The 23,563-nt window shown below is 47.3% G+C and overlaps 1 protein-coding gene across 3 annotated transcripts in view; it reads left to right on the forward strand.

Annotated features, from left to right (window-relative positions):
• Window positions 1-16,107, forward strand: part of MSANTD2 (Myb/SANT DNA binding domain containing 2) — a 43,399-nt gene extending 27,292 nt beyond the window's left edge. For 2 of the 3 annotated variants that reach the window (XM_030538257.1, XM_030538258.1), the window contains one exon: window positions 5,692-7,255. In XM_030538257.1, the coding sequence (XP_030394117.1) occupies window positions 5,692-6,544 (853 nt within the window). In that variant the 3' untranslated portion in view covers window positions 6,545-7,255. Of the gene's footprint in view, window positions 1-5,691; window positions 7,256-8,684; window positions 8,876-11,748; window positions 12,216-15,348 lie in introns of those variants that run through there. The other variant, XR_003997207.1, reaches the window with a different exon arrangement.
• Window positions 16,108-23,563: the final 7,456 nt, after the last annotated feature.

Raw genomic sequence — 23,563 nt, forward strand, 5'->3', positions numbered from 1 at the left:
CTAATGGAGTTAGTTCTCCAGCACTCTCTAGCAAAATAAGGAAAGTCTGTGTCCTCATTGCCATGTCATCACTCCCACCAGTGCAAAGTGCCATAAATGCATTTGCTTTGCACTGTTGTAAATGACACAAAGTGTAGGCCAATGGTGAATTGTGCTCCCACTATCCTTCATCTTGGCCATCGTGCTACCCCTCCAGCCTGTGACCCATCCTGTGCCCAAACATCTGGAGAAAAAAGATGGCCTCTGTAGCTCAGACAGACGTTGGCAAATCTGGGCTCTGATGGTGCAGAAGAGGAGAATTCCAGAGCTGCAAGGTTCCATGAAGATCCTCTTCCTCTTGATTGTAGAAGAGGGGCTGTAGTTCCCAAGCACCTCTGCTGAGTCACCTGAGGCAGTGTGCCACTGGGTGAAAAGGGGGCTTCAAGTAACCTAGACCCAGATCATGTAGGGCTTTAGATGTTAGAAGTACCACCTTGAGTTTCACCCAGTCGCACTTGTCTGCGGTTTGTGGAGTGATGCTCTCTTGGCCTTGAGGCCTACTTAATACACAGGCTGCTGCTTGTCGCCTTCATTTCAACTGCAAAGCGATCTTGAAACAGCCCCAAATTACAAATGTTACGAGACTCTGATCTTGTGGGGAGTGTAGCCTTCAGTGGGGTGTTCTTCATCCTGGAGAAGCCAATAATAGATTGCGGAGCTGGCCCAGGCTCAGAATAAAGAGCCTTGGCCAGCTCCACAATTGGTGTAAATTGGCATGGTACCACTGTTTTCACTGGAGCAATGCTGTGGTTTCTGCCAGCTGTACTCTAACCCTGAATTTCTATGCCAGCTGCCTTGATGGACGGATGGTCTGCATATCTGGTATTTTCCTTTTTCAACAGAATATTTATGAAGCTTTCAGGGAGGCAGCAGTAGCTCTTTAAATCCTGAAGTCTGTGGAGATACATGAGGAAAAATCTGCAAAGTAAATGGAGTTTTCTGGGTTTTTTTGTAACTAGTGGCCAAAGGTGGAAAATGGCAACGTTTTAAAATATATTGCCGGAGGAAATGATTGATCAGGGACTCTGCCTTCTCCTTTTGAGAGCTCTCCTGAGCCAGCATATCCCTTTTCCACTGCTGAAATACCAGTTTCAGCTATAGAAACATTATTGATCTGCAGCCGGAAAACACATCCTAGTCCTGTTAGCCTATGCAATATGGAATGTCGGTAGTCAGAGATGCCTGTGTGAGGACGGAGTACAGATCATGTTACTAGGTGTACACGCTGGGTTTGAAATTCAAAACCAAGTGGTTAGCAAGTTGTGTTTAAATTCTCAGATATTTTTTTGAATGAAAAAGTATGATTGCATAACGCATGTCCAAAGAACTGCCTAAGGCGAGGATTTAGGTTCCCCCCCCCATTTCCCCTTACTCTGTCTTTTGTAGTATCTGGATGCCTCACAGTTTTCAGTGTCTTTATACAGAAATGCTATTACCCCCATTTTTATAGATGTGGAGCTGAGGCTGTCTCATTTCATCATAGCTCCTCCACCACCCAAGCTGGTACATGGAATCTGTAGCAGAGGGGGGAGTTGAACCCAGAGCTGCTAGAGGGTAGCCTAGTACTCTAGCCACTGGCCTGTTAAGCCTCTCCCTTGCTGATTCTTCTCCATGACACTTCACAGCCCCAGGTTGGCTTTTCCAGAATTGATGTTGCTTCTCTCTGACACAGAGGCATAGTTTCATAGAATATTAGGGTTGGAAGAGACCTCAAGAGGTCATCTAGTCCAACCTCCTGCTCAAAGCAGGACCAACACCAACTAAATCATCCCAGCCAGGGCTTTGTCAAGCTGGGCCTTAAAAACCTCTAGGGATGGAGATTCCACCACCTCCCTAGGTAACCCATTCCAGTGCTTCACCATCCTCTTAGTGAAATAGTGTTTCCTAATATCCAACCTACACCTCCCCCACTGCAACTTGAGACCATTGCTCCTCGTTCTGTCATGTGCCACCACTGAGAACAGCCTAGCTCCATCCTCTTTGGAACCCTCTTTCAGGTAGTTGAAGGCTGCTATCAAATCCCCCCTCACTATTCTTCTTCTTCTTCTTCTTCTTCTGCAGACTAAATAACCCAAGTTGCCTCAGCCTCTCTTCGTAAGTCATGTGCCCCAGCCCCCTAATCATTTTCATTGCCCTTCGCTGGACTCTCCAATTTGTCCACATCCCTTCTGTAGTGGGGGGACCAAAACTGGATACAATACTCCAGGTGTAGCCTCGCCAGTGTCAAATAGAGGGGAATAATCACTTCCCTCGATCTGCTGGCAATGCTCCTACTAATACAGCCCAATATGTCATTGGCTTTCTAGACAACGAGGGCACACTGCTGACTTATATCCAGCTTCTTGTCCATTGTAATCCCCAGGTCCGTTTCTGCAGAACTGATGCTTAGCCAGTTGGTCTAAGTTTTTTCTTAGCAGACTTTGCTTTCTCCTTCCATTATTCTGTTCAGTCTCCTTCCCTTCTAATGCTACATTTCTCCTCTTCATTTCTTATGGTCTCACCTTTCTCTGCACCTGTTTTCAAGAGGTCCCTTCCTTTTATCCCCAGCCCTGTAGTAACTAAGGGACACGTGTGCGAGGCCTGCACACCAGAATGCATTGCTGCAGTACCTCTCTTCTCCATAGGAGGTGAAGTAGAGACTCTGTGCTTTCTAGGAGAAGGGAGAGCACTCATGAGCCCTCCAGAAAGAGCGCTTATTCTCTGCAAGTTTGAAGAATCAGAAGAGAATTTCCCCATGCTGGCAGAGAAAGGAGATGGCCACTGGATCCAAAACACTCTGTCCTGCTTGTGCCCTACTGCAGGGGACCAAATACAAATTCACTGCATGTGATAAAAGCATGAGAAGAGTTAAAATGGCATGTGTTTTGCAAATGGGATTTAGCGAACTGAGATGGATTTCTCAATTACCGAAAGAGCTGTAACACCTGCTTGTGGCTCTGATATGTTATTAGCTTTTCTTTACTCCTGAGACAAATAGTGCCTATAGTGCCATGAGTGCCTTTCTCATCATCCTGTGTGAAGCTGCTCATGCTTGCATCAGATGTGTGCAGATAGACTTGGCTAATTTAGTTATAAAAGTACAAATTCTCTTATTGGTATTTGCTTTGACGTTGTTAGCGAACAGGGTGGATTAATTTTAATCAAATTGATTTAAATCACCAGTTGTAACCATGATTTTGTCAGTAAGCAGGAAACGTTGATTTTAATCATGTTTTGCATTTGTACTTTGTAGTTTTTCTACAGAAAGGTTGATAACCATTAAAACATGACTTCCAACTAAATATAGTCTTTACGCTAATTGGTATTTCTTTTTACTAACCAAGAGGATACACTATATCTATATACATATTTATTTAGGCAATTATAATTTAACTTGCATTGATTTAGATGGTTAATTTTTTTGAATGATGCATTTGTTTAATAGATTACTTGCAATTTGTGAGACACTATTTGGAAATTCAAAATCAGTCCAAAGAAACCACATTTAAAATTACCTTAAGTGTGCTGGAAACAAAAGAAAGTTTATAGAAGTGTTTCAAACATTATTTTTATTTAAAACTAACATTAATTGAACAAAGGAGTTATCTGTAGCTAAATGAACTGATTACTTTCAAGATTTTAGTACTAGTAGAGCTTGTCTTCTCGCATCTAAGTTTTTTGTGTGGGAGAGGAAGAGGAAAACTAGCTATCCTGCTTTTACAAGTTCCAACTGGTTTCTTGAATGAATGAATGAAGTAGTCACTGAACTGAACTAGCTGAATAAACTGAAATGAAGATGTCATATTTAAATCATTTACATTAAATAAATAAACTTGAAAATTGGTAGCAAACATGTACTAAGAAAGTCAAACCGCTGGACCAGAGTTTGTTGAAGCATTAAAGCAGCTTTTTACAAAGTAGTAGCTTCTTCTGCAGAGCAGAGAGAATATTTTCTTCATTTCAGTTTATTCAGCTAGTTCAGTTCAGTGATTAGTTCATTCAAAGTCAGGAAACCAACCGGGAGTTGCAAAAGTAGAAAGACGTTTGTTCTTTTTAGTCATGATTAACAGAGAAAAAATCAAAGTACAGTCACTGAGAAGTAAGAACCTAAGATAATAGGAAAGGCAGTGTATTTATGGTAAGACAGTCATTTAAACTTTTTTTTTTTTTTTTTAAATTCTGGTTGCTTGGAATATTCTCAAGCTTTCCATTTTGGCTGAAATGTCCCACATGCTTAGTCTTGGCCCAGAAGTAAACGCTCTTTGGAACGCTTGTGCAAAATTCATTGTCGCTTTTTTTGAATTATGGGAGCATGAAAAAAATTTTTTGGTTTAAGAAAAAGTTCTGTTTGCTTTTATAAGCTGAAGTCAAATTGTTGAAACTTCACAATTCCATACTTATGAACCTCACCGAAGAAGTTGCAAGGCTAAGTTTGGGGAAAGCTTAATGTTTAAGCTTACGGTGTTTCAAATTACATAGCTGAGCGTGCACAAATAATATCTTAGCAGGTTGTAGTATTGAGTGCGTAACTCTCGGTCCATAGCAGCACAGGAACGTTTGCTCAAAAGCACTGTTAGTCAGTGAAGTTAAACTGTTTTGTTCTTGCACTGCCTATTTGCATTGTTATCACGAGAATATGATTGAGGGGTGGAGGTGATGAAGTTTTGCACAAAAGTGGAACTTGAAATACATCAGTGAGGGAAAAGTACTTTCTTCTTTCTGATTTAACTGCCGTTCAGCTTTTGCAGAAAATTATGCTTGTCAGCAGAGAATCTAGTTTGCTTTTTTTTTTTTTTTAAATAGTTCTGATTTTTTGTTTTGTTTGGCTTGTGTGTGTGTTTTGGTTTGTGTTTTGGGGGAAAGGGAAGACACATTAAATGATAAAAATTTACGGCAGTGTCAAGATTAAATAAATAGAAAAGTAATAACATTCATACTGGAACATTGGCTTGGCCTCTCTGCATAGAATGTGTATATAATGCGTCATGGGGCTACATTTTAAAAGGTATTTAGATGCCTATCTCCCACTGTTCTTTCCCTCCCCCCCCCCCATAGATTCCAAGGCCTGCTGGGGCAATTATGATCATCTAATCTGAGCTCCTGTATGACACAGGCCAGAGAACTTCCCTCAAATAATTAATAGAATCATAAAATATCTGGGTTGGAAGGGACCTCAGGAGGTCATGTAGTCCAACCCCCTGCTCAAAGCAGGACCAATCCTAGAGCAGATCTTAAAAGAAGATGATTTCAGTGGGAGTTAAGTGTCTAACTGATGATAGAGCGTTCTAGAACACATGTATGTTGTGTGTAATATGTCTAGGTTAAATGTTCCTGTAGGCTTCTGAATTTTAGGAAACTAAATGCCCATTCTTGTCATTGTATTAACATAGAATAATACTTATCTGCTTCACGAAGCCTTTGAAGACATTTCTAAAGCATTTTGAAAGAGTTAAATGCTAATGATTAATTCTATAAATTAGGGCTAACTGACACTTTTGGTGGCCACCTTTTCTCAGTTGGCCACCAGTTTCTCAGATAGCTGCTCTTGCTTTGGTTAATGTTTTTCTGAAAGTTGATGTGCTCTTTCAAACTTGAGTAAAACTTTAAAAAAAAAAAATCTCCAGTTTGAGCTGAACTCCATCTTATGGTTTACATTTGTGTTAATTTTTCTAGGAAGCAAGACGTCATGCAGAACATTGTGCAAATCTTGGAATCCGTCCAGTTAAAATGGGAGCTGTTTCAGAGCTGGACAGATTTCTCCAGGCTACATCTTTCTAACAAACTAGCCATTTTTGGCATTGGTTATAACACACGCTGGAAGGAGGATATTCGCTATCACTACGCTGAGATCAGTTCCCAGGTGCCTCTTGGCAAACGGCTTAGGGAATATTTCAATTCAGAGAAGCCAGAGGGCAGGATCATCATGACACGAGTACAGAAAATGAACTGGAAAAACGTTTACTATAAATTCCTAGAGATTACTATTAGCGAAGCAAGATGCCTGGAGCTGCATATGGAAGTTGACTGGATTCCTATAGCTCATTCTAAACCAACGGGAAGAAATGTTGTTCAGTATTTATTACCAGGGGGGATTCCCAAAAGCCCTGGCCTGTATGCCATTGGTTATGAAGATTGCCAGGAGAAACCCCACTCGCCTCATGCAGACCGCCGAGGCACAGATCCTGGGAAGGAGACTCAGGGGGAGGTAGATGTCCCTTCACCGCAGGCCTCTCTCAGGGTGGAGATGGAGTCCGCCAGAATTATCTATTGTTACCTTGGCATTGCTGAGGTTAGAACTCTCCAGCAATGCTTGTTTTTACATTTTCAGGCCAACACCAAAACCTTCAGCAAAGAGTGGGTTGGAATCAATGGGTTTTTATCTCAGAACTGCATCGTAGAACCAGGGGTATCGCCTAAATCCATCTACATCAAATTTGTGGAAGTGGAGAGGGATTTTCTTTCTGCTGGCTCTTTGGTAGAGTGCCTGGAAAAAGCCATTGGATACCCATTGAAGTTTAACAACTGAATCTCGTCCTTCATAAGGATTAGGGCTCCTGCCTCCTTTCCATGTTGCTAGCAGACGCTTACGGATCCTGTCTGTTCACAGTGGGGCAAGTAAGACTTTCAGAGTGAAAATGAACTTCAGAGTGAAAGATGCTTGCAAATGATTCAGAACAACTTGTCCTGAGCAAGTAAAATAGGCAGCTGACTTGCTTGGCAAGTCAACTGGTTTTATAAAGAGAAGGAGAGCCTTGTAAAAATGACTGTGTTGGTACATTCCACATTGGACAGAGCTTATACTTCGCATTTCATATGAAAAGCTGTTTTTTCCACAATGTTTCATTTTTACACATCTGTCTCTATATAAAGTGTTATTACTGATCTGAATAAATAAGCAATAGATAATGGCAAGTTAAACCTTGGGTCACATTAAATGAGACTGTTTTTCAATGCCACCCTTAGCTACTCTTGTATATAATTTAGAGTTTCACTTTTTTCACCCATCAAGTGTTTTACTATTTCCGACCAGTGTTGCCTGCAAAGACTCTTGTTTCTGTGATGTATCCCACTTTACTAGTAGTGTTGCCATACCAGCTCTTATTTTTGGTTTTTTACCATTAAAGTAATTCCTGGCCTTTTTGAGTTCTAGTTAGCCTCTTTGTGGCAGTGAGAATAACCTGACAGCCGGGAAACATTTTGTCAAACCATGCTTATCAATACAATCAAAGCTGTGAGAATTTGGGGGGGGGGGGAGGAAGGGAAGGGGAAGGTTATGGGGGTGGGGGGAGTAAACATTTAATGCCTTTTCAAAACTGTTACTATATAAGCCCCATCATTCTGCTGGCTGGTGCTGGCACTTTGATTTTTCTAAAACTCATTGATCCGTGGAAGTTGTGACATACAATGAATGTGTCAGTCCTAATAAAAAGAAAACCAAACACGTATGGACTTCTAGAAATGTGTTTCTCTTACTAAACCTGATTTCCCTGGACGGGATTGTAATAGAAATATGCATGTTTAGTTTGTTTGAGGTTACCAATCATACCTGTGGGAACCTGCACCTGGGCTTTGTTCCATAGGCTGGAGCGATCCTTCCATCCTGGGTGCTTGTTTTGTTTTGTTTGTGAGGCGGAGGAGGTAAAAGATTATAAATCTGGCTGTACGTGATGCTGTAGAAAGCTGAGCATGTGTAAATCTTGTGTACGCCGGCTGGGCGCTTGCAATTATGGTGTTGAATTGCTAAATCTAATCTGGACCATAGTGGTCCATTTAGCTACTGGATTTTGATTCAGAATTATCATTAATTCTTTCTTTCAAATGTCTGCGTAGGAGGGAATTTACTGTGATTCTGCTAGGCCAGTTCCCGTGAAGGCAACAACATAGCTCTGTGTGTGTGTGTGTGTGTGTGTGTGTGTGTGTGTGTGTAAGCGTGTGTGTAAGCGTGTGTGATGGTTTTATTCAGCACTACTAAGACAGTAGTGAGTTTGTAATAAGTACATTAACCAGTTATTGTGAGTTTGAGTGCATCATTCATTAATCTGGGGAGTTTGAGGTGTGAATTCAGATGGTGGATGAGCTAAGATGAAATGAGACAGTGTGGTAAGAGGCCTGGTCAACCTCTGAAGCCCTGTCTGCATTAGAATATTGGTGGTTCAGGCACGTGGAACACTGTACAGCGTTTGGGGCACCGAGCATTGCACAGATGTTCCGAGTACTGGTGCTACTGCACCATCTCAGTGCTAATATTGGAGACGCCTCTGCCCACATCACTTCACTTCAATTCAGGCTGTTCTGTCAGACTGGAGAATAGCTAATGGCAGCACTGAGGCCCAGCTCTCTACCTGGCCCCTTCAGTTAGTGTGCCTGAGCAGTACTGGGGTGCTCTTCGGTTCCACTCAGATCCTACCTTGCTGCCCTGTTGTCTGTACGCCCTCCAGCCCAGTTGCAACAGTCTAGCTAATACAAGAGGTAGTGTGTTGGCATGGTCTCCCCTTCCCCCAGTGTTGCCCCATATGAACAATAAGCAGAATGTATTCAATATATTTTAATTTTAAAATAATATGACACTTGCTATGAAATGCTTATGTAGGTGGAGAGCTTGTAACCAACTGTTTTTAGTAACACTTGCCTTTTTGTTGACTGTTTCTCCTGCCCTGTGTGTTTAGGTATGTATACATCGTCCATGTGGAAATCACGTAAACGTGCATGTGGCCCAGATGCTGAGAATCTCTTAGGAGTGGGCCTTTCCGCTGCATCTGACCGACAGAAGAAAAAAAAAAAAACTTACCTTACTGCAGTGCAGGGTTGGTGTTGCAGCTGGCGGAAGAATCTGCAAAGTGCCAGATGCCACAGAGATGTAAGATAACAGTAATAGGATACACTGAAGCGCCAGGTAGCCAAAGTCACACCCTAGTAAATCTGAAACCTTAGACTAGGTTAAGCAGCCATGGCTTTCCAGGCACTAAAATGCCTCTCACGTGTGCAGGAGTGGTAAAGCTACAGTTGTCGTTGGCAGCTGAGGATGATGACTGGAGCAAAGTTGCTCATCTGGACCTGCTTACTTCAATCCTGATAGGAACGCCAGACAGGCAGAATGGGGCAAGCCCCTGCACCCCAACCCCACTCCTTGGAAGGAACGACTGGCTTGCCCCACTCCACCCACCCGCCCAACAACCTTATAACAGAACGTTGCGTGACTTTAAACGAGAATGTTCTCTAATAGATCAGCAACCTAATAACGAAACAATATTAACCGGGACGACTTTAAGTGAGGAGTTACTGTATTTAATCAAATCCCTGCTCAAATGTCTTTTTGATAACAGTTTGAGCTTGCACTACCTATGCCAACCGGAGGGGTTCTCCTGTTGAGATCGGTAATCCACCTTCCCGAGAGGCAGTAGCTGATGAAAGAATTCGTCCGTCGACCTGGCACTGTCTACACGGGGTCTTATGTTGGCTTAGTTGCGCTGCTCAAGGAGGTGGAATTTTTTTTTTTTTTTTTTTTACATCCCTGAGTGACGTACTTAACCTAATTTTCTGGTGTAGACCAGGCCTTGGGGTCTCATTGTCAGGCATTTTCCCCAGCCCTTAAATAATTTATTTGGCTCTCTACTGCACCCTCTTCAGTTTTCAACATCCTTTTTAAAATGTGGGCACCAGAACTGAGGTCCAGGTTGCAGTATTTGCCTCATCAATATCGTGTGGAGAGAGAGAATGACCTCTGTGTGGCTATTCACCCTCTTTGTATGTCCAAGGGTCGTTTATGTATGTGCCATGGCATTGCACTGGGCGCTCATGTTGAATTCCTTGTCCCCTGTGTGCCCTAAATTCTTTTCAGAGTCACAGCTTTCTAGGATATGCCTGCCCCCCTTCTGTGGGCATGGCCTGTGTTTCTTGTTCCTAGATGTGTAACTTTGCTTTTGGCTGCATTAAAATACATTTGTTTGAATGGGCCCACCTTGCCAAGCGCTTCAGATCCCTCTGTCTTCATCATTATTGCACTCTACCAATGGCTAAGGTCCTCAACAGCTGAGCAAGTGCAGCATGTAGATGTCCAGAGTGGGCTTATGCTACCTTAGCTGATGAATGGGCGCTCACTGAACCAGAGTCGACTGCTTTTTAGAAAGGTTCAGTTCAGCTATTAGCCAGGATGGGTAAGGAATAGTGTCCCTAGACTCTGTTTGTGAGAGGGTGGAGATGGATGGCAAGAGAGATCGCTTGATCATTACCTGTTAGGTTCACTCCCTCTGGGGCACCTGGCATTGGCCACTGTCGGTAGACAGAATACTAGGCTAGATGGACCTATGGTCAGACCCAGTACGGCCGTTCCTGTGTCCTCCAGAATAGGTAGCCGTAAAGGGTACATCTACACTGCAGTGGGGAGCGTTAGCCTCCCGGCTTGGGTAGACAAACTCCGTGCTAGCAGGGCTAAAGATAGCAGTGTGGATGTTATTGTACCGGTGGAGTTTTGGGCTGGGCACCCGAGCTGGGCTGGGGTCGGGTGGGTGCCTTGCTTCGAGCCTCTGCTAGTGCCGCAGTGTCCACGCTACTGCTTTTAGCACACTAGCTCCAGCCCTGCTAGCACGATGCAGTGTCAGACGTTCCCTGAGGGTAGGGAACAAAGGGGCTAACGCCAAGGCGTTCGATGTAGGAGCGAGTGAGGTGCTGCTGGCACAGTGCTAGTAACTGGCTGAGATGGGCGTTAACTCTTTTGAATGTTTGTCCCCTTCTGTCTGCAGTCTCGTGTGGACTGCTACAAAAGTTCTTGAGGAAGCCACGTGGCTTGATGCTGGCGGGTTTCAACAGGAAGAAACATCCTTGAAGGAAAACGCAGAGGCTGGGCTGGAGCATGGTTACGGAAGGGCCTACAAGTTCCATGTGGAATGTGTACGACATGATTGTAGGGCTGTGTATTTCTGTGTGCAAACTGGTCCTAGTCGTGGACCAGTTGTAGGCACTGGAATTACAGCTAAAGCTTTAGAGACATGGCCGAGAAACCATGAGCATGAGGGGTGGGGGAGGCTGAGCCTTCAGATGGGATCAACGTGGAGGAGGGAAGGAGGAAGAATGTGACAATGAAGACTAGAAATACTAGAGGGTCATGCACATCACAGCTTGTGTTGGCTGATCTCATTGCACCCGCTAGGGGGCACATGCACCCTTCCCTGGGTCCCACCTCCCAGCCCCCCTCTACTTTAGGGACTCCCAGTAACTCCCACTGCTCTCTCCCTCGCGCCTGGGGCTGTTTCCCCATTCTCCCTTCCCCTGCCATGGCAGAGTCTCTGTGCCCTCCAGTCTTCCCCCGTTACATGACAGGGTCCCCCAGTCTCCCCTTGCCAGGAGTTGTGTGTGCCCCTCCCATAAATCATCCATTCTCCTCCACCCCATGTCAATGACTGTGTGCACCCCTCCCCCCATACCAGGGTCCCTCAACTTCCCCTTCCCTCCCGCATGCCAGGGCCAAAGCACGTGTCCCCCCTTCCCCACCCAACATTATTTGTCTCCTTTCTCTTTCGGAGATCAGACGCTCAGCATGTCCATGTATTTTAACTCTTGGAAGGCTGGACAGAGCTGAGATGGGCGGGAGGGGGCGGATTTTTATGCTGGAAGGCAGTAAAGGGTGCCATCAACCTCTCTTTGATTATAGACAATTGTGGAGCTCCTTGACGCTCTGGCTCTGTTAGAGCCTGAGGTTCTGTGTGTACCCCATTTCCCTCTTTCCTTTTTCAGATTTCCTCCCGAATCAATAGGAGTCTGCCCATTGATGCCTAGTACGTTCCCTGAAATTCTGGAATTGATGGGCTGCCGTGTTGAAAAGTGATGGCATGACCGACAGACAGGCCACAAGTTGGGCGTAAGGCCTTGCAAGCTTGACCAGCTAAGAGCAGAAGGGGAAAGTGGAGCTATACAGCCCTGCAAGAGGAAGTCTGACCTTGCCAGAATAGAGGAGGACAGAGAGGTCCAAGGGGGAGGGGGGAGGGGTCAGTAGCCAAACCGAAGAGACAGTCACAGAACGGCGGAGCCACTGTCAGTGATCCTGAATGGTGCCTCCTGCACGGATGGAGAAGTTGACCTGAGATCTGGTGCAGATAAAGAACAGCATAAAATGTGGCCTCCTGGGAGCCTGACTAAATGTGGTGAGAGGGCGGAGCGTACCGGAGACACTTGCAGCATCCGTCTCTGCAAGGACAAGTGATGTGAGTATTGTTGGTTACCGGTATTTTGTTCGGCTCATGTTCAGAGGTGCAGGTGATTGGGCTCCCATTCTTTCCCTGAGCTTTTCCTAATGTCCGGCCTGAACAGTCCCTTTTCTCTGCCTCTCATTGCCCTAGTTCGAACTGTCTCCCTTCCACTAAACAGTCCCTCTCCTCCTTGGCCTTTGCTCTTTCCCCACCCCATCCTTGGCTAGCTCATAGAATCATAGATATCAGGGTTGGAAGGGACCTCAGGAGGCCATCTAGTCCAACCCCTTGCTCAAAGCAGGACCAATTCCCAACTAAATCGTCCCAGCCAGGGCTTTGTCATGCCTGACCTTAAAAACTTCCAAGGAAGGAGATTCCACCACCTCCCTAGGGAACCCATTCCAGTGCTTCATGTCCAATCCACACTGATTTAGTTCTTAGTTTCCTCATCCTTTTCCCCCACAATCACTTGTGGCGTTGCCCTTAGTCCGTCGGTCTCTTCAATGAGGTGCTGAGAATTAAAGGCTCAGTTCAGCAAAGTCCTTGCCCCTGTAGACCCAGTTGCAGCTATCGTATTGGCCAGGGGAGGGAGAGACAAACTATCTCGGACCAGCCCTGGTCTCTTAAGGGTTTGAAAGGCCCCTGAGACTGGTGCAGTATCTGATATGGAACCAGTGCAAAGAAATGGTGCCATATATTCCCAGTAGCCAGCCAGGCCTACAAGGCAGCCGCAGGGTGTTCACCCAGCTGTTTCCTAGTGCCCTGCCCAGCTAACCCAAGGTCCTGCCGTTGCAGGAGACAGCGTGGAGCAGGGAAGTGCCAGTGTCACTGTGGAAGACCAGCCTTCTGAAGAGAGCGTGTTTCTAGCCATTGTGTCTGCAAGTACCCTCCTCCTCCAGCCTCCTGCATAAGATCACAGCCAGTTACTCAAAACTGCCCTCATCTTCCGGCCAGCATCCCGCAATACGTCCTGCTACAGGGACTGTGGGAAAGCATTCGTTCTCTGTATAAAATCTGTTACAGGCCCCAGACCCCAAAACGCCAAGCAAAGCCCATAACCTTCTTCTGAAAGGCTCTTGCAGGTCACAGTTACCAACACAGTGTGGTGCTTTTGTTGTTTGCTTTGTGGCTCTTGAAAAGGATCCCTGCTCCAAGGGAAAGCCCAGCTAGGCAGGTAAGGCTGAGCCCAGTGGTGTGTCACACTTCTAAGTGGCCTGGTTCTGTTTTGGGAGACTTTTGGGCGGTGTCTGTTCATATCTCACTTAACTTGTGTTCTCAGAAGAGTGTGGGGTTTTTTTGGATTGTTTGCTTTGCTCTTTAGATTGGTCAGTTACAGAGTGTAGTGCCACAGAAGTGCTTCTGATTGGCGTAGAGAAGTGTCTAACCATTGTGGCAATCAGAACAGGATGTGTTTGGAGGAGAACAAAGAATGTAACATATCTTCACCGAGGAGGCTCATGCTGTTCTGTGCAAAATAACCATTTGCTTCGTAAGTCGGGAAATACCCCAGGGCTGGAAGTCCTGCGGAGATTCACTCCTGACCCTCATCCTGCTGAAGATGATGCAGTGTACCCTGTGCTGTTGGACGGGATCATACATGAAAGGTCCTGTCTGCTCTCTAGGGACAAAAAGATGCCGTATTGCTTCTTGTAGGTCAGGGTTTGACCTAGTATCTTTGGCCAATTCATCCCCCCGACTCCTTCCCCCACAGTACTGTCTGTATATCAATGTACCTAAACTGCATCTTGTAGTCCATTGTTCTTCCCTCACCTTCCCCCCCCCCCCAAGTCAGAGGCACTGAATGCCAGAATGGCTGTTACTACTTTGAACTGCACTAGTGTTTGTGTGGGGGTGGCTGTTCTGTGCCTGGGCCACATGCAGAGGTGATGCGTACGGGGGGGAAGAGAAATCAGCTAAGACCAAGCTGCTGTAACCTTCCACTTTCATTTCACTGACAGCAGGACTGAGTCCCTGGTCTGCAGACACCTTCGTGGGGGGGGGGGGAGGTTGATTTTTACATTGTAAATTAAACAGAAGTTCAAACCAGCACCGTGGCAATCCACCTAGTAGTTTTATTCGGTTCCAAGCACACAAGCCTCATCCAAAGGCTTTTCTAGCAGAGCCAATGGCCAAGCACTTCCCTTTAGTTTCCTTGAATGTCGTTGCTTCCCCTGGAGAAGAATCCTTGGCGGAGGCACGTTTTGCATCCCCTTCTGTGCCTTGCCCCTGGCTGCACTTTGTCAGGTCACAGCCCCCCACCCTCGGCTTGCTGAGCCCAAGGAGGCGTAGACAGCGGGTGTGGAGCTAAAACTCCTGTGAACTGGCTGGGTTCAGGCAGCCTGTGTTGGGATTTAGGGTAGAATAGGGTTTGGAGAGTGAGTTGACAGCGGGAGCAGAGGCACCAGTCCACAGCTGGATGCCCTGGAGAGTGGAAGTGCCCATGCAGGGTCCACCAGGCAAGGCTGCATGCACATCTGGGCACATCCAGCCACTGCTCCTTGTGTAAGACTCTGCTCTGTGTGCATGGAGCCCCCATTACACCCAGTAAGCACTCTCTACTCATACAGGGCACCTAGGGCCTCTGCCCCGTGTGCATGGAGCACCCGTCACTCCCAGGGCCTGCTCCTGGGCATACGGGGCACCCAGGAACTGAGCCATGTGTGCATGGAGCTCCCGTCACACCCAGAGACTGCAGCATAAGCACAGCACCTAGCAAACATTTATGCTGCTATAATCAAGTCCTTCCGTGTGCAGATCCTGAACCCATGCACCGATGGCCTGTTGTGGCGTGTAATGGGCACTGGACCAGCTCTCCGTGGCACTTAGCCTCCCACATGGGTGCTGAAACTCCCAACCTTGCCCAGCAACCCTCATAGCCAGTGATTCTGTTAAATTGCCATTATGGCCAGCACACCTTCTGTGCCCCTTCCCCATGCACACCCTCTCCTTACCATAGCCGGGACCAAGCACCAATCTCCCCCAAGAGCCACCCCATGGCCAGCGAGAAACCATGGCACCCACCAGCCATGTGAGCTTCATGGGCATGCTGAGCAAGCTCTCAGGGGATGTCATGCAGCCAAGTGCCTAGTGACCCTCAAGGGTCTGCACCCGCCATACACGCTAACATCCTGTTTCCTTTATGTTTTAGAGGCTGAGTGATCCATTTCCTTCAGGAGTGAAGTGTCTGCTGTGCCCAGAGACCTTCCCATTGCACCCAATTCATTCAATGTCCACAGACTTGGATCTCTGTACGCACCACGTGACTGGTCCACCTTGCAATGAGCAATGCACACTGACCACCTGTGTGTGCACCAAGAGGCTGTCACGTCCAGCGACTCCTTCCCAGGCACCAGAACCTACAGTCAGCCTCTCCATGAGTGTGGAGAGAAGCTACAGCAGCCACCGAGTGACCTATCAGGGCCCCAGGATTCACCACTCCAGCCAGTGGCCTCTGCCTGCACCTTCCACGTGTATCTGGCTTGGCTCGTTTATACATCCAGGATGTGGGTGAGCACCTTTTCCTGCTCCTCCATCATGAAAATGTCTCAAATTCAGGAACTAGCCAGTGGGAGGAGTCACTCCCAAAATTCTGAGACCAAGTCATTGCTCCATAGATGGGCAGCTGCTTGGAAATCGGCTATTCCATGTGTCACTCACCAGTGTGGTCTTATTAATATTCTGCAGTTATTGCACTCCTTTAAAATGGCTATAGCCCATTTAACTCAAAAGATCCCAAAATGCCTGACAAGCCACCTGGAGCAGCAGTGAGTAAAACTTTAACACTGGGGGCTAAAATAGCAACTTGTCAGGAGTCTGAGAGTCACAATTCTGGAATATATTTACATATATTTGCATGATTTTATGTCTAGTCACATTACGTCTTGATGCATTTAGAATAAAGGAGCTCGATCTGTTCAGCTTAACCCCTTAACAAAGAGAAGGTGACTTGATCAGTCTGTAGTTATCTACATGGGTAACAGATATTTGATAATAGGTTCTTCAAACTAGCAGATAAAGTTATACCAAGATCGTGTGGCTGGAGGTTGAAGCCTGCAAATAAGGTGCATGTTTTTAATAGTGAGGGTAATTTAGCCATTGGAACAACTCACCAAAGACTGGGGTGGATTCTCCATCCCTGGCAATTTTAAAATCAAGGCTGGTTGTTTTTTTCCCTAAATGATCTGCTCTCGTTCAAACAATCAATCAAGGGACATCCTTTGGCCTGTGTTTTAGAGGAGATCAGACTAGATGAATCCCAGTGGTCTCTTCTGACCTTCTAAGCCATGAATCTAGATTTTTAAGGCCGGACATGATCACAATGATCATTTAGTCTGACCTGCACCACACAGGCCAGAGACTTCCATCCAACCATAGGTGGATTCGATTCTATGAACACTATGTCAGGATATTGCCATTTCTACATTTCCCATGTTAAAAATTCCCTTTCTCTTCTTCCACTTCCCCCTATATTTCCTGTCCTCCTTTTACTAGTCACTTTTCCTACTTCTCCATCATTTCCCCTTTCTACTCTATTTCCACCTTTCCGCCTCCATTCTTTGACCCTCTGTCTGCATTCTCCTTTCTGTCCCTCACAGCTTCCTACCTCTAGCTCCTAGAATCCTGGATTCTACATATTTTAATTACTAAAGAATTCATGGGTCTCGGTGGATAATGCTTTACAGCATGGAAACCAAGTATTAGCAATCATTAAATAAACAGAAGGGTAAGGCATGTGAGAGGACCAAATGTGCTTCCACAGAAATGGTGAGTTGCATAAAATGCTGAGTCCACCACCCAGGAAGATCAGTAGGTCAGTTACATGTTTGGCTCTCCATGAGGCTTTGACTAGATAGAAGTGTTCATTTTTGCAGCGTCCTTTTGAAACATGTTCCCTTGTTGGGGGTGTGATCTAGGATGGATTCGCTGGGGACGTGCGGAAAGTAACATTGCAGTTACAGGGCCAAGTTCAGAAATGAGTCTAGGCTGGTGTCACTTGCACAGTGGGATGCCAAAGAAGGCGTGAGTTACACTAACAGACTCCTGACCACTTACATCCTGTCACGTATCACCACTGTGTTTGCCCCACCGAGTGTGTCTAGGTGGTGAAACCTCACAAGCCAAGGAGTCAGAAGAGATGAGTGTAGCAAGGAAAACAGCTGATAGGAGATAAGTTGTTCAAGTTAGTCCCAACCCAGCTTTAAACTCACCCACTCTCTTCCAGCTCATCACTATACAAGGTTTTCTACTGGACCTGGGAGGTGCTCAGGGCCTCTGCCGGGCAACCTCTGCTCCTGGAAGCTGTAGGCAGCCGGCACTTTGCAGGACTGGATCCTGCATGATTTGTGCTGGCTCCAGCAGAGGGCGCCCTGCTGCAAAGAATGATCTCTGCTGCTCACAATGCTTAGGGGCGCCAGTGCCTATCTCCTGGTTTAAACAAGCACCCAGCTGTGCTGCAGGCTTATGTTGGGCCAGAGCCCTGTCTGAGCTGCACCAGAATAAATCCTTTGACTTCAGGAGTCAATCTGGATTCACATCCGCATACCAGACCGGACTCCTGCCCTGTGCCGCTCACTTGAGAACCTCACTTGAGAACAGCAGCGTGGGTGGCATCATGCACTCCTCTAGTGAGATGGCAACCAGTAAAGCCCACCCTTTAATTCAAGCAACGTGTGGCAGCGTCCAGCTAGCGCCGCACTAGTTCTCATGTCCTGTGCGGAGCCTGACACCGAACGGAGTGGGAGTTTGTCTGTCTGTTTCAAATATTCCAGGATATCTGGTGTGTTTTATACATAGTTATCACAGGGCCAGTGTGGAACAGCGAGGTCAGCAGAGGCTCTGGTTTGAACGGTCACTAGCAGTGCGGGTGTAAATCACACAAATTGGGGAAAAGCCTCTGGCTTTAAGGAAGTTTGGTTCCCATTTCCCACCTCCCACCCTGGCGCCTGCACACATACATATCTGTCCTAGCAGCTGCCTGTGCTCTCCATCCAGCTCTCCCCAGAGTAGCTGCTCCGGTGCCTTGATGCTCCTGCTACAGCCCCGGGGTGTACAGCTCCCTTGGCAGGGCTCCCTTCTTCAGGGTGTTGGATCTTAAATACCCTCAGCTGCACTAAATCCCTCCCAGCTGGCAGTGCCTCCCTGAGTTCCAGATGAAAACCCAGGCCAGCAGCTGGCTTGGTGGAGCCACTTCCTGTGAACAGTGCTGAGGTGGGGTCCCTTCCAGGGTGTGCCCAAACACCCCATCTCAGTAGAACACTCGAGTACCCAGCTTTTTCCATTGCCCAGGCATTTATCAAACCAATCCAGGTACTGACGGGGGAGCATCGTGCCTCCTACTGAAGGAAGGCCCAGGGCCATGAAGGCGGGAAAGTGGACAGTGCCCGTGATGTCTGGCGTAAAGCTGCAGTGCGTTGTGTTAGTTGGCCATGCAGAAAGGGGACGGGGTGTGACCTGAAATTGCTCAGACCAGGGTGGGCTGTCTGACTCCACCTTCCCCTGGGTTCTCTGGTTCAGCTGGAATGATCTCTGACTAACTGGGGCCAGGGACACGGATGGTGCAAGAAGATAGGAAATAGATTTCTCCGCAGGTATAAAATAGTTTAATCTACTGCTGGGCCCCCCACACAAATCTAATCAGTTTGTTCATATTTAGAGCTTTGGCTGAGTCCTGATTTGATTTAAGAACATGTTCAAGTTGTTACTCTGCAGTCCTAATCTGATTAAGCAGCAAGCTAACATTGCCCATGTTTATCTGGAGGTTTATTTTCCTAACTAGTAATTTATTTGGGGCATATTCATTCTCTCCGTGGTAGAGAAGCTGCAAAGCGATTACTTTTAGAGAGTTCCCTAGACCAGTTCACATGGGGTGAAATGCAGCCATTCGTGCCTAGGCCTTTTGCTAGCTCCGGGCACAGGTGGATGATACCTCTGTGAAATGGGGCAGGAACAAAATTCTTCTCCCACCTGGGGCTGCTCATCTCGAACTAGGAAATGTGCTCTGGAGGTGGGAGTTCAACTCTGATAGTGATAGAGGAGGGGTCTGCCCCCAGTCGTATTTCTTGGCAAAACATGGCTTGGGGCAGTTAGTATCTGGACAGTGAGGGAGACTCCCAGAGCGGTCAGAGAAATGTCCTTTTTCCTCTGTAGTTCGGCTGAGAGCACCTTCGCTAGTTTAGTCTGAGATGCGTAAATCTACATATGTTAATATAACCCAGGTTTCCACAGTGTGGCTCTATCCCCCTCCCATGGCTAAACCACTCAGCCTGAGGGTACGTCTACGGATCGGTGGGTAGTGTTCAATGTATCAGGGATTGATTTCATCGTGTCTCGTCTGGGTGCGATAAATCGAGCCGCTAATCGACGCCCATACTCCACCTCGGTAAGGAGGCGTAAGTGGAGTCAATGGGGGAGCCCCAGCAGTCGACTCGCCTCCACGAGGACAGCCAGGTAAGTCGAACTAAGATACGCAACTTCAGCTACGCGAAGTCGAAGTATCTTAGTTCGAACCCCCCCGCTAGTGTAGCCCAGGCCTGAGAGTGGGTGTGAGCCACAGGGGCTGGGTCTCCGCTCAGGAAGCAGAAATTCCCACTTAAAGATCCAAAGGTCCCAAGTTCCATCCCCTGCTGTCTTGGGTACATTAAGCAAACGGGGGAGGGTTTTTTTTTTTAATTCTATTGTCTGTTTTTTGTTAAGATTCCTTTTCTCTGGATAACTTTGCATAGACATCCCCGAAGAGAGCCCTGCAGCCTTTAGGAGAGGTGCTGAAAGGCAGTGTCTCTTTGGAAGCTGCAATCCCTGTCCATTTCAGGTCTTGTCAACACAGGAGCATTGTCCACACTCATTCTAGTTAGTTGGTGTGAAAAATGCCTGTGTGCACACAGTGTAATACCTTGGAGGGCTGTGTTTATCACGAGTAAGGCTGCATGTCTGTCATGGAGGTGATGGAATTCACGCATTCCATGACTTTCCCTGACATTCCTGACTTCTAGTGCGGCTGGCTCCGGCTGCCTGAGCTGGGCAGCTCCTGGGCAGCAGCAGTTTGGGTGTGGGAGGGCGCTCAGGGCTGGGGCAGGGGGTTAGTGTGCGGGGTAGCACTTACCTGGGGAGGGGGCTCCCTGTCTCCATCGGTATGTCCCTGCAGCTCCAGTGGAGGGGCCAGGGGTCTCTGTGCACTGCTAGCAACCACAAGCACTGCCCCCACAGCTCCCATGGGCTGTGCTCCTGACCAATGGGAGCTGCGGAGCGGGCTCCTGTGGTGGGAGCAGTGGGTGGAGCCCCCCTTGCTGCCCCTCCCCCTGGGATTTTCAGGGAGTCTGTCAGTCCCACTAACCCTCCCTCCCAGCATCAGCAGGGGTCCTGGACCACCCCCAGCTCAAGTTCTAGTTAGGGGTATATAGTAAAAGTCATGCACGGGGCACAGGCCATGAATTTTTGTTTACTGCCCATGACCTGTTCATGACTTTTATTAAAAATACCTGTGACTAAAACATAGCCTTAAACATAAGTACATAGATGGAAATTGAAAGAGGGCACAGCTATCCCCTGTACATGGTATTGTACACCAACCAGCTAAGTCCCCTGTGTGGACAGGGTCTCAGTCAAGGACCCTGGACAGAGGAGTGCTGAGTTGCCATCAGGCCAGGGCTGGGGGAGTGTAATGATGCTGGTTCTGGCGAGACCCAACGCAGAGTTCCAGTTCAGGACAAATTGCTTAAAAAAGGGCCATTACAGCTCAAGGCTGGAGTTTTTCCACCTTTAAGGCAAACCAAACCAGCCAGCCAGAGAGAGCTGTGGTTTTGCCCCACTGGCTAACCACAAGTCACACAATAATTCCCTTAGACACTCAAGTTTCCCAGTATCACCATCAATGCCACTCGTTATGGGGACAAATGGTTATGAAAACCAATAACCTAATAAAAGGACCAAGCCCCAGACCCAGGTCAATATACAAATCAGATCTTATCCACAAATCACACTCTTACCAGTCTTTTAGAATCTAAAGGTTTATGAATAAAGGGGAAAAGATATAGATGAGAGCTAGAATTGGTTAAATGGAATCAATTACATACAGTAATGGCAAAGTTCTTGGTTCAGGCTTGTAGCAATGATAGAATAAACTGCAGGTTCCAATCAAGTCTCTAGAGTACATCCCCAGCTGGGATGGGTCATAAGTCCTCTGTATAGAGCTTCTGTTTGTAGCAAAGTCCCTCTAGAGGTAAGAAGCAGGATTGAAGACAAGATGGAGATGAGGCATCAGCCTTTTATAGTCTTTTCCAGGTGTAAGAACACCTCTTTGTTCTTAGGGTATGTCTACATCTACAATTTTGCAGCGCTGGTTGTTACAGCTGTATTAGTACAGCTGTATAGGGCCAGGGCTGCAGAGTGGCCACACTTACAGCAACCAGCGCTGCAAGTGGTGTTAGATGTGGCCACACTGCAGCGCTGTTGGGCGGCTTCAAGGGGGGTTCCGGGACGAGAGAGCAAACCGGGAAAGGAAACCAGCTTCGCCGCGGTTTGCTCTCGCGTTCCCTGAACCCCCCTGCAAACCGCAGGGAAGGAGACCTGCTTGCACGGGGGTTCGGGGAACGCGAGAGCAAACCGGGGAAGGAGACCTGCTTGATTACCAGAGGCTTCCTCGGGTATGCTGGGATACCTGCTTATTCCACGGAGGTCAAGAAAAGCGCTGGTAAGTGTCTACACTTGATTACCAGCGCTGGATCCTCTACACCCGAGACAAAACGGGAGTACGGCCAGCGCTGCAAACAGGGAGTTGCAGCGCTGGTGATGCCCTGCAGATGTGTACACCTCCTAAGTTGCAGCGCTGTAACCCCCTCACCAGCGCTGCAACTTTGTGATGTAGACAAGCCCTTAGTGTGGAAAATTACAGCAAAATGGAGTCTCGAGTCACATGGGCAAGTCCCTGCATACTTTGCTGAGTTACAAGGCGGATCTGCCTTCTCTCCATGGGTCAATTGTGTAGCTGATGGTCCTTAATGGGCCATCAGGCAGGCTAGGCAGAGCTGACGCCAACTGCTCTGGGGTGTCACCCATAGCATAGCAGAAGTTTGCAATACAGACAGTGTAGAACTGATATTCATAACTTCAACTACAAAAATGATACACGTACAGATAGCATAACCATAACCAGCAACCCATTGCCTTGTCTTAGACACCCTATTTGACCTCCGAATACAAGATTTTTTTGCCACTACAGGACTTTGGTTGCAACAATGATCTATACGATCCCAGTTCATGTCAATAACATCACAGGGAGCCTAAGGTGGAAGGGATACAGGTCCCCCCCCTCCCTTCACGATCAGAGTCAGAGGGGTCCTTGGAGGGGTGGATGACAGAAGTGGCTTCAGGACTCCGGATTCTGTGTCAGTTGCTAGGAAGGGCCAGCAGATGGATTTCCTGCCAATGATGCTGCTGATTATTGCTGAGAGGGGGAAGCATGGTGCAAGAATGTGCTTATCGCCATAACCCCTGCCCCATCTTACGGGGCAAGATGAACCACTGACTGCAAAGCTCTGCCCACTGCGTCCAGCCTGCGCGGTTCCTGCAAAGACAGGAAGGCAGGTCCCGCTCCCGGTATTGAATCCACACTTGCAAACCTTTGGGCCTGTGTGGAGTCTGACTGAAATCAAATCCAAGTGCAGGATCAGGCCCCAAAGGAGACCACCTGGGAAGGAGCAACCCAGAGAGCTGAGTGGGATCATGCTGCACTGCTCACCATTGCTGGTGATATAAAGAAAAATGCAGTGGGTGGGGGAGAGGAAGGAAGCCTGCCTGCATCTGGAGCTCCCATTTTCCATGATTCCACAGCCTGGAACTTGCCACAGAATCTACCATTTCATTTTTTTTTTAAAGTGCACTTCTAATCCTCGTGTGTCTATACAGTAACTGGTGTGATTGAGTGTAACCAGTGCTGGAGTCTGAGGCAGCCTGAAACGATAGCTGGGAGAGGTATGTGGACATACCAGTTCAGCTCATTAGGGAGACAAGGTGGGGGAGGTGACATCTTTTACTGGACCAACTTCTGTTGGTGAGAGAGAGGCTTTCGAACTACACAGAGCTCTTCTTCAGGGTGGAACAGATCATTTAGCATAAGGTAGCACCTATTGTAAGGGATCATTCAAGGCAGAGGGGCCTGTTAATATCTCTGCAGTCATAAGAGAATCTGATCCACCTTGCAGTTTGGAGTACCTGTCCCAGCCTTGAAGAAGGGCTCTGTGGAGTTTGAAAACTTCTCTCTCACCAACAGAAGTGGGTTCAGTAAAAGATATTACCTCATCCACCTTGTCTTTCTAATATCCGGGGACCAACATGGCTACAACTCCGCTCCACGCAGTTGAGATCACTGA

The sequence above is a fragment of the Gopherus evgoodei genome, chromosome 19, assembly GCF_007399415.2.
Source record: "Gopherus evgoodei ecotype Sinaloan lineage chromosome 19, rGopEvg1_v1.p, whole genome shotgun sequence".
In the NCBI taxonomy this organism is placed as follows: Eukaryota; Metazoa; Chordata; order Testudines; family Testudinidae; genus Gopherus; species Gopherus evgoodei.